The following is a 9,311-nucleotide window of genomic DNA, read 5'->3' as shown; positions in this document are numbered from 1 at the left end:
GTTGGTGGGCGGGGCCTGTGCGTCACTTCCGTTCACTGGAGCTTCCGGTCTTCCTGACTGCCGGTTCGTGGCGAGTTCCAAACCCGTCTGGTGGCCTCGGTGCCGGCTATGGCTCGGGGCGAGCGCAAGCGCCGTTCAGGGCCGCCCGCGGATGCCCCCGGACTGCGGGCTTCTGACAAGGGGGTCCAAGGGGCCATGGGTCGTAGGCGGGAAGGCCGGGCAGGAATGGGGCCGGGCGCGGGGTCTCGGCGTGGGCCCGGGGGCCGGGGCGCCGGGGGCCGGGGACCGGGGGTCGCAGCACTGGCTGCGCTGGGTTTGGCCCTGGGCCTGGGCCTGGGCCTGGGCCTGTCGTGGCGTGGAATCCTGGCGTGGCAGCGGGCGAGGCGCGCCGTCACTCTGCACCCGGCTCCGCCTGCCTTGCCGCCCAACAGCTCCAGCGCCTTGGCCGCCCCGGACCTCTTCTGGGGCACCTACCGGCCGCACGTCTACTTCGGCATGAAGACCCGCAGCCCGCGCGCACCGGTCACCGGTAACCATGGGCGGGCCCGGCGGAGGTGGTGGTGCCTGGGGGGAAGGGGCAGGGGCGGAGGAGAAGGATTGGCACTAATCTCGCCCCCCCCCCCTCCCCAGGCCTGATGTGGCTGCAGCAAGGGGCTCCCCCGGGCATGCTGGGCCAGCTCCGCCACACGTGTGAGCAGGGCGATGGTATGGGCCCCTACGGCTGGGAGCTGCATGACGGGGTCAACTTCGGGCGGCAGCGGCTGCACGACGGTTCCCTCCTACTCACTACGGAGTTTGTGAAGAGGCCGGGTGGTAGCCATGGTGGGGACTGGAGCTGGAGGGTCACGGCTGAGCCGCAGGTCAGGCCTGGCACAACCCCCAGGGCAGAAGGGGCCTGGGGGAGGCCCACTCTGCTAGGGTCAGGTGGGAGCTGAAGCTAAGTGTACAAATTCCTATGACGATTGCAACCTCCTCTGAAGTAAACACTGTTCCATTTCACTCCTTTCCCCTGACTCCTCCCACCAAAATGCTTTGGCTGCTCAACATAAAGCTTTCCTGTTTGAGGTGTCAGAACCAGGGTGATCCTTCCTTAGTTTTCCCGTCACCAGATGGGTGGCTTTTGGTGTCAGTGTGCTGGCTATGTTGGCACAAAAGATTGGTGAGACCCAAGTGGAGACTGAACTGGTTGACCTCACAGCCAGACTGAAAGATGAAAGTGGGCTACTGGGCCCCTAGGAGGGACATGGGTGTCAGGGTTTTTTTTTTCCACTTTTAAATCCCATGAGGCTGTGATGTTTTTTACTAGTGTTTGATGTCTCCCGTTTCCAATTCTCACCCTTTTAGACCCCAGAGGGCTCTGTGCCTCCCCTACTCTCTTTGTTCTTCTATGTGGCTACTGATGGGCAGGGCACATTGTGGCCAGATCCTGGGACAGGGGGGCAACTGGATGGCATTAATGGCCACACTGAGGAACTTGGTGACTTCCGGCTAATCCTTCTTCCTCCTACCAGTGCCAAAGGGACAGCCTTGAAACATGGCAGGTAATGGTAACACAGGGTCATCCTCTCAAGCCCTGTGGCTACCTGACACTCTTTAACTTTGACTCTATCCCCTCCTGCCATAGTCTCCCTGATCTTAGGGATTCTGGCCCAATTCTGTATGATGTGCCTTTGCAACCCAGAAACCTTCTGACTCCCCACCCTACCCTTTTACTTCTTCCCGTCCTTTGCCTTTCCAGTTTCTCTTCTTCCCAATTGACTTGTACTCTCTTGTTTTCCCTAGCTACAACATTCTCTGGATGCCAAGTCCAGGGCTACCCTTGTTAACAGAAGCTGTGAAAAACCGGCTAAATCGATGGTTCCAGCACCGGCCCCCTGGGGGTTCCCCAGAACGATACTTGGGCCTGCCTGGATCTCCTCAGTGGGAAGGAGAAAGCCCCCAACCAGGCCATACTGTGCAAGGACAGGTTGTGGTCCAGCAGCTGACACTAAAGCCCCCCTTCCGAGTTGAACTGGTCTTTGAGTCAGGAAGTGTGGGCTGGGGGGAAACCCGGCCTGGAGGTCGTCTGGCCGGGCCAGTGTTGTCTCAGGCCTTGGATGCCCATGCCACAGCCTTCACCAACAGATTTGAGGAGACTTTCCGGCTGGAAGCAAGAGGCCTGAGTTCAGGAGAGCAGGCACTGGGTCGAGCAGCCTTAAGTGGGCTCCTGGGGGGCATTGGCTATTTCTATGGACAGGGCCTGGTGCTACCAGATCCTGGAGATGAGCCTGAGGAGGATCCAGCCCCAACACCATCCCTTTTCCCCCCAGCCCCACTCTTCACAGCTGTGCCCTCAAGATCCTTCTTCCCTCGTGGCTTTCTCTGGGATGAAGGTTTCCACCAGCTTTTGGTGCATCAGTGGGAGCCACAATTAACTCGGGAGGCCCTGGGCCACTGGCTTGGGCTCCTTAATGTTGATGGCTGGATTGGGCGAGAGCAGGTGCTGGGAGATGAGGCTAGGGCCCGTGTGCCACCACCCTTCTTGGTACAGAGGGCAGCTCATGCCAACCCCCCATCCCTCTTGTTGCCTGTGATACGCATGCTTGACAGTGGAGACCCTGCTGACTTGGACTTCTTACGTGCCTCCTTCCCCCGACTTCAGGCCTGGTTCTCTTGGCTTCAACAAAGCCAGGCGGGCCCTGTTCCTCTGTCCTACCGATGGCGAGGACGTGACCAGGCAGCTGCTGGCCTACTGAACCCTAAGACGTTGCCCTCAGGCTTAGATGACTATCCTCGAGCTTCCCACCCATCAACAGATGAGCGACATTTGGACCTTCGCTGCTGGGTGGCTTTTGGTGCCAGTGTGCTGGCTAGGCTGGCACAAAAGATTGGTGAGACCCAGGCAGAGGCTGAGCTGGCTGACCTTGCAACCAAACTGAAAGATGAGAATGGGCTGGATTCATTGCATTGGGCCCCCGATTTGGGTGCCTTTGCTGATTTTGGGAATCATACAGGAGCTGTTCGCCTGGCAAGAGGTCCACAGGGACTGGTACGAGTGGTTGGTCGCCCCCCTCCTCGCCTACAGCATGTTGATGCCTTGGGGTACGTCAGCCTTTTTCCATTACTGCTCAGATTACTGAGTCCTGACTCTCCACACCTGGGACCCTTGCTGGACCTGCTTTCAGACAGCCGACACTTATGGAGTCCTTTTGGTTTACGATCATTGTCTGCCTCCAGTCCTCTCTATGGACAGAGAAACTCAGAGCATGACCCGCCATACTGGCGAGGGGCAGTCTGGTTCAATATCAACTACCTAGCACTGGGTGCCCTGGATCACTATGGGCGCCTAGAGGGCCCCCACCAAGCTCAAGCTTCCCAACTCCACACCCAACTTCGAACCAACCTTGTGGGGAATGTGTGGCGCCAGTACCGGGACACAGGCTTTTTGTGGGAACAGTACAGTGATCGAGATGGTCATGGCATGGGCTGCCGGCCATTCCATGGCTGGACCAGTCTTGTGCTCCTTGCTATGGCTGAGGACTACTGATCACCACCAATCCTCAAACACCCCTTCCCATGCCAACTCAGGACCAAGTCACTGGCCAGCCTTCCCAAAGGCACAACCACCCAACGAGGAGCTGATTCATCTACCATTCCTTCAGTCCTTTGCTGCTACTGCTTTTGGAGTCAAGAGCCTCGTGTGGTGCAGGGGAGGGAGACCTGGGGTGGGCTCCTCTGCTCCAGAGCTCCTGGTCCCATTCCTGGAACTCTTCATCTCAGGTGTTGCCCCACCCAGTGGCAGGTGGTGGTAAAGTCAAGAATTTATTTTTCTAAAATAAAAGTTGCCTTCCTGTGGCTTCTGGTCAGTTGTGGTCCCCTATTCTCTTCTAAACTTCCCTTCTTTGGATCTTTTCCTGCCTTCAACCCAAGACTAAAAAGAATTAAAATCGACACCTGGCTAATTAAATCTCTTTAATAAGGAGACCTGAGGTGCTGGATATGTGTATGGGAAGGACAACCACCACTTACAATTGCCACTGCCAGAATCCTTTACCCCAGGAGCCAGGCCTCCCTAACCTTTTCTTGGCTGAGACCATTGGGGATGAGAGACCTAAGTTTCAGGTTCTCACAGAGCACAGCTCTGCCTGGGCCCAGGCTCTTCAGAGGAGACTGGGAATTCACAGGGAGCAGGATCAGCAGGAGCTGAGTTTGGGGAAGAGACACTGCTATCCTGGGGTGAGGGTGGCCCTACCCACTCCAGTTTGGCAGGGCTGTGGTCAACTTGACCATGGCAGTTACCAAGACACAGCTCAATTCCTGAATCCCCAGTAAGCCTTCGATGGCGGCAGGACCGATTTAGGGGTGCTGGGCTATCTCCTTCTCCCATATCTCCAGCTTGACTTTGAGTGACTACCTCAGCCCCACTCTCCCATTCTACCCTGTGGGGGTGGTTCCTGGAAGAGGCCTCTATAGGGCCAGGTGGGGAAGGGGGACAGCTGGAGGCACAGGAACAGCTGGTACAGTCACTGGAGCTGGGTGACCGGGGCCCAGGAGTCACACTATATGGGGGAGGTGGGGTTCCAGGGCGGCAAGCTACATCTTCATAGGCAGGAAGCTTGAAGGAGGTGAGAAGGCCTGAAAACAGAATAAAGAGATTAGGGCCAGGGGAGTTTGGATGTATAGAGAGTTGGGTGAAAGTAGTCAGTGCCCAACACAAGTGTAATATAATTGCATAAGTAAATTTGAGTGGTACTCTCTGGGAAGCCCTAAGGCTAGTTGCTTACTTAAGTCAAGCATAGAGCCCCCTGAGCCAGGGCCGCCTCCATGGTAGGCTCCATGATAGGCTAACAGGTTGATCTCCCTCTGGCGTTGTTGCTGCTGCAGTCGAAGTTTGGCTCTACGATGGCGGAAAGCGCAGCAGCAACTGAAGAGGATGAGGATGGTCCAAAGCAGCCAGAACCCTGTTGGGGTAAGGGATTAGGGGGTGGGGGTGGGGCAAGGCATAAATTTCAGAGAGGCGCCAGAAAAGCTGAAGGTGATAGGTTACAGTTATTGGGAAGGACATTTCTAGGGCACACGATAAAGGAAGGCTATCCCAGTGGAAGGAGGGCTATCCCCAGGGCAGTAAACAGTTATCCTTGGGGGGCAGGGGGACACTCCCTGGGACACTCACACCAGAGTTCATAGTAGTAGGTGCAGCAGCCAGTCTCTCCACAACAGTGGCCACTCTCACAGACATAAGGCTGATTGTTCACTCCAGGGCACAGCTCCCTAAGCTGGGAGGAGGAAAAGGAGTGGAGTCAGAGGAAACTACAGTCAGGGGTGGGTGGGGGTACCCAATACATCCACAACTCTAACAAAGAACAAAGATTAGAATTGTATCCCAGCAAGCAAAACTAAAGAGAGGAGGAAGAACTGAACGAGCCACATTTCCTTGGACATAAGCAAAGAATTTTAATAATTAGAGCTGTCCAGCAGAAAAACAGCCTCCTTAAGTGATCTTCTTGTCAACAGAGAAGCTCCAGCGTTGGTAGAATCCCAGCCCAGGCCCTAGGAGCTCTCTTCTATAAGGGGAGGGCAAGAGGCTACTTCCTAGTTCTGAAAGCTCCCTCCACCTCTCACTGGGAGCAGCAGCCTGACCAGACCCCATAAGCCCAGGTTTAACAAAAGGCACCCGAATTAGTCCGAGCCTCCTCTCTGAGGCGGGATAGTCCTGCCTCTTTCCTCCCTATCTTCCCAGGAAATGCCCATCACTCTTTCCCAGAGCCCTGAAACCAACTGGGTGAGAAAGACAATAGAAGCTGGGTCGGCCACACCTATCGGGACACTTGATGTGTTTCCCAAAGGGCAAATGATAGGACACTTCCGGATGTCCTGGGTTCCAGAAGGAAGAGGGTGGAATCATCTGTCGCGATAGGTTACTGGCCTGTCGCGACAGCAGGCATTAGCTTCACGATACCTGCAGCTGCCGCACCCGGAGAGCCCCCCAAATTTCGTGGCTGCTGTTCCCGGAACTGGCCCGCTCCATGCTGATGCCTACAAGCCCGGGCAGGGAGTTGCCGCCTCCGCCACCGGCCACCCTGCCACTGCTTTCCGGGGAGCAACCATCATAGTCCCGGCCCGGTCCATAGCTGCCACCGCCGCCATCGCAATCCGGACACTCAGCTACTGAGCCTCGGAAGCTCAGCCAATCAGCAATCAAATTGCGTCAGGTTGCCACCAATCAGAAGCCGCCTCTTGAGGATCGGCCAATGGGATCGGATCTCTAAGGCACTTCCGGAGACCAATGCGCTGCCGCGTCTCCACCATTCACCCAGACAACAGGAGCCAGAGACAAAGAGTGAAGAAGCAATAGCCCAAGGGCTATGACCGGCAGGATCAACAACCAATGGAAGGCATTAATCCCGCCTTGTAGGAATCGAGTCTACCAATTAACGTTCAGAGCTTCTAGAGAAGGCTGCTTTTTCGGAGAGCAGTCTAGAAGAATTGGCTGAAGTTAGCTCAGCAACGCGGGGGGGACGGGACGGGGCGGGGCAGAGCCCGAGGTAGAAGAAGGGGGAAGACCGAGAGGCTCCCAGTCACGCCAAAAGCTGGGAGGGGCCGAGGTCAAGCTGCCAGGGGAGGGGAGGGAATGGGCGAGGGCGGGGCTCTCAGGTAGCCACAAGGGGGCCTGTCTGCGCAGCCGCAGCTCCCTCGGGCAGCCCCAACTGCAACTGCAGGTTGAGGCGGTAACACTGCAAGCTGCAGAGGGGCTGCCCCGTGCGTGAGCACGCGTAGCGCCGCGGGTGAGGACAGCCCGGAACAGAACAGCGAGGCCGAGGACCAGGAGGCGGAGGGGGCGGCGAGGCAGGGGCCGGTGTGGGCACGCCCACGGGGAAGGACAGGGTGGCACCCCTGGCCCCGCTGCTGTAGCGGACCATGGGTGTGGCAGCAGCTGGCCGGCCTCCCCTGCGCTCCCCACGGGCCCCCCCTCTACCACCTCGGCTGCTAGGGGCGGCCGTCTTGGTCAGTCTCTCGATGGTCTGATTCTTGTGCTCCTCCGCCCGCCTCGCCGCCTGCAGGCGTCTCTTGCGGGCCCTCTCCTCTCGCTTCATCAGCATCTCTTCCGTGAGGGCTGGTGCACCCGGGGCCACTGCTGGCAGAGCCAGCATCGGGGAGGGCTGGCTGCGGGCCTTCTGCAATAGGGCTCTCTGCATGAGGAGACCGAGGGTCAGAGACAGGGCAAGGCCAGGACGGGCTCCCCCAAACTGGGCAAGTCAGGCAAAGACACCTACCTGCCGGGCAGTGAGTAACCGCTCATTGATCTCTTTTTTCAGGTCCCCATTATCGTCCAGCTCCCCCTTCTCCAGGGCATCCAGCCAGCGCTGCTCTTCTTCATCTTCTCGGCCTCCCAGGCCTCCAGCCAACTCCCCAAGAGGGGACGGGGACAGGTTACTGTCTTCATCTGGAGGACAAAGGTGCTGGTCACACAAGCTGCCACAATCCTGCAAAAGCTGGCTAAATAGGGACTCCCTCCCCACAAGCCCTGAATCTCTCACCAAGCCAGGCTCGGTACTGCTCAATGGGGACCCCTTCCATTGGCTCTTCTTCATTGTCCACAACCATGAGGGGAGAAGGGGACCGGGGCTCCTCTGGGATCACAGTGAAGGTGGGAACACTAGAAAAGAAGGACCCCCACCCAGAATCCGAGTGAGAAGCCTTGTCCTTTCCCTTTCCCTCTAGTTCAACCCAAACCTGCCTTTCTTTCCCTACTTGTATGAGATCCTCTCTTACATTCCACATTTAGGAGAGGTAGACAGGTAGCAAGATAGGTAGAGCTTCAGGCCTGGAATCAGGAACACTCTTCCTGAGTTCAAATCTGGCCTCTGACACTACTTGTGTGACTTTAGGTAAGTTACATAACCCTATTTGCCTCCTTTTTCTCACTTGTAAAATCAGCTGGAGAAGGAAATGGCAAACCCCTCTGGTGTCTCTGCCAAGAAAACCCAAATGGGGTCATAGAGTTAGGCAGGACTGAACAACATTCAAAGTACCAAATAAAGTTAAGTCAAATCAGTGGGCATTTATAAAACCCTTGGGCTAGGCATTGTGTCAAGTGCTAGAAAACAAACAAAAAAAAAAACCCTACTCCCAAACAGGAGCTCATATTCTAATAGATACTATGCAACCCAGTCTGCTTCCTTCCACAAGTCCCATTCACCCCCAAAAAACCTTGGGGTCACTCCATTCCTTTAGTCCCACCCCAAAGGTCACCAGACCCTTCTCCCAGTTGAAATAATGAGACCCAGGAGCTCCCAGATCTCCAAAAGCACTTTGCAGGGTTGTCATACTTAGAACTAATTTTCTCTCTCCAAAACGACACACTAGTTCAAAAGAGTACCTATCTAAGGAATCTGACAATTTCAATATTGGTCATTCTATCCCAACATCTACTCCCCAAACCTTGAGTACCTTCTTGGGAGAGGAACCCCTAGCCTGCCTCCACTAGCACCCCAAATCAAAGAGTCTGTGACACACACTCATACTTAACCTTTTGGTGCCCAGGACCTGACCTCCCAGCTTGATCCTGAGCTTAAGCTGGGCAGGGGCTGGGGTAGGGCCAGAGGTGGTGCTGGGCAGGGGTGGGCCAGGCCCTTCCTCCTGATGCAGCTTCTTCTTGTGTTTCTTCTTGTGCTTCTTATGCTTCTTCTTGTGGCCACCGTGGCCGTGGCCGCTCAGTTCCAGCTCTTCCCCTGGAAGATGGCACCATTAGTCAGAGTTTGGGGGTCAGGGCAGGGGTAGCTCCTGGGGCACACAGCTTGGGCATCCACAAGGAGCCCATCTCAGGAGCTGGGGGGCGGGGAGGGGGTGGAAAGAGGGTAGTGGCTGGGACGGGCCATTTCCATGGCAACTGAGGAGGCGCCACTCGAAGCCGGCCAAGGGGGGAGGGGAATACCCGTTACCATAGAGACTGCGCGCGGGTCCGGCCCACTCCAACCGGCCGGGCCCGGCCCGTAGGGGCTTCTCCGAGGAAGTGCTTTGGACTCCCACACCCCACTGCCCCCCGCAGCCCTCAGTCGCGTCCCCAGAAGTCTTGGGAAGTGAGCCTCCTGATCGCTGGGGTCTGAGCCTTCCTCGAGCATCACCTACCGGGTTCCGACCCCTCCGCGGCCCCGGAGGCGCCTCCGCGTCTCCACAGCTTGCTCATGGGCAGCCGTAGCTAAAAAGGACTGGAAAGGACGAAGATACACGAGGACGACCCCCTTCCGCCCCGCGGAAGCGCTGCTTCCGGAAATGGAATCACTCCACTTCCGCTCGTGCCAGGGCCGCAGCCATCTTTGTGCGGGGCTGAC

General features: G+C 56.9%; 3 protein-coding genes across 3 annotated transcripts; 1 reads left to right on the top strand and 2 right to left on the bottom strand.

Annotated features, from left to right (window-relative positions):
- The first annotated feature begins 32 nt into the window (after positions 1-32).
- Positions 33-3,845, top strand: MOGS (mannosyl-oligosaccharide glucosidase). Its single transcript, XM_007496893.3, has 4 exons — positions 33-529; positions 631-860; positions 1,345-1,541; positions 1,783-3,845. The coding sequence occupies exons 1-4, from the start codon at positions 109-111 to the stop codon at positions 3,524-3,526; spliced, it is 2,592 nt and encodes an 863-aa protein (XP_007496955.1). The 5' UTR covers positions 33-108; the 3' UTR covers positions 3,527-3,845.
- A 93-nt stretch (positions 3,846-3,938) lies between these two features.
- WBP1 (WW domain binding protein 1) lies at positions 3,939-6,074 on the bottom strand. Its single transcript, XM_007496906.3, has 4 exons — positions 5,939-6,074; positions 5,153-5,255; positions 4,764-4,940; positions 3,939-4,614 (listed from the first exon to the last, which is right to left on the bottom strand). Exons 1-4 carry the CDS (start codon positions 6,005-6,007, stop codon positions 4,106-4,108), a joined length of 858 nt encoding a protein of 285 aa, XP_007496968.1. The 5' UTR covers positions 6,008-6,074; the 3' UTR covers positions 3,939-4,105.
- On the bottom strand, positions 5,409-9,311 carry INO80B (INO80 complex subunit B). Its single transcript, XM_001376808.4, has 5 exons — positions 9,109-9,311; positions 8,510-8,711; positions 7,518-7,636; positions 7,254-7,423; positions 5,409-7,169 (listed from the first exon to the last, which is right to left on the bottom strand). Exons 1-5 carry the CDS (start codon positions 9,164-9,166, stop codon positions 6,630-6,632), a joined length of 1,089 nt encoding a protein of 362 aa, XP_001376845.1. The 5' UTR covers positions 9,167-9,311; the 3' UTR covers positions 5,409-6,629.

Source organism: Monodelphis domestica, chromosome 6, assembly GCF_027887165.1.
Source record: "Monodelphis domestica isolate mMonDom1 chromosome 6, mMonDom1.pri, whole genome shotgun sequence".
NCBI lineage: Eukaryota > Metazoa > Chordata > Mammalia > Didelphimorphia > Didelphidae > Monodelphis > Monodelphis domestica.
This window is presented reverse-complemented; position numbering and strand designations above follow the sequence as displayed.

Excerpts from the sequence above, each read along its gene's own strand:
- MOGS (XM_007496893.3), top strand. The coding sequence starts at position 109 with ATGGCTCGGGGCGAGCGCAAGCGCCGTTCAGGGCCGCCCGCGGATGCC. Across the intron at positions 861-1,344 it reads GGGTCACGGCTGAGCCGCAG|ACCCCAGAGGGCTCTGTGCC; the intron begins GTCAGGCCTGGC and ends TCACCCTTTTAG. Across the intron at positions 1,542-1,782 it reads ACAGCCTTGAAACATGGCAG|CTACAACATTCTCTGGATGC; the intron begins GTAATGGTAACA and ends TGTTTTCCCTAG.
- WBP1 (XM_007496906.3), bottom strand. The coding sequence starts at position 6,007 with ATGGAGCGGGCCAGTTCCGGGAACAGCAGCCACGAAATTTGGGGGGCT. Across the intron at positions 5,256-5,938 it reads TCCGGGTGCGGCAGCTGCAG|CTTAGGGAGCTGTGCCCTGG; the intron begins GTATCGTGAAGC and ends TCCTCCTCCCAG. Across the intron at positions 4,941-5,152 it reads CTACTACTATGAACTCTGGT|GGTTCTGGCTGCTTTGGACC; the intron begins GTGAGTGTCCCA and ends TTACCCCAACAG.
- INO80B (XM_001376808.4), bottom strand. The coding sequence starts at position 9,166 with ATGAGCAAGCTGTGGAGACGCGGAGGCGCCTCCGGGGCCGCGGAGGGG. Across the intron at positions 8,712-9,108 it reads CGCGGAGGGGTCGGAACCCG|GGGAAGAGCTGGAACTGAGC; the intron begins GTAGGTGATGCT and ends GCCATCTTCCAG. Across the intron at positions 7,637-8,509 it reads CAGGTCCTGGGCACCAAAAG|TGTTCCCACCTTCACTGTGA; the intron begins GTTAAGTATGAG and ends CTTCTTTTCTAG.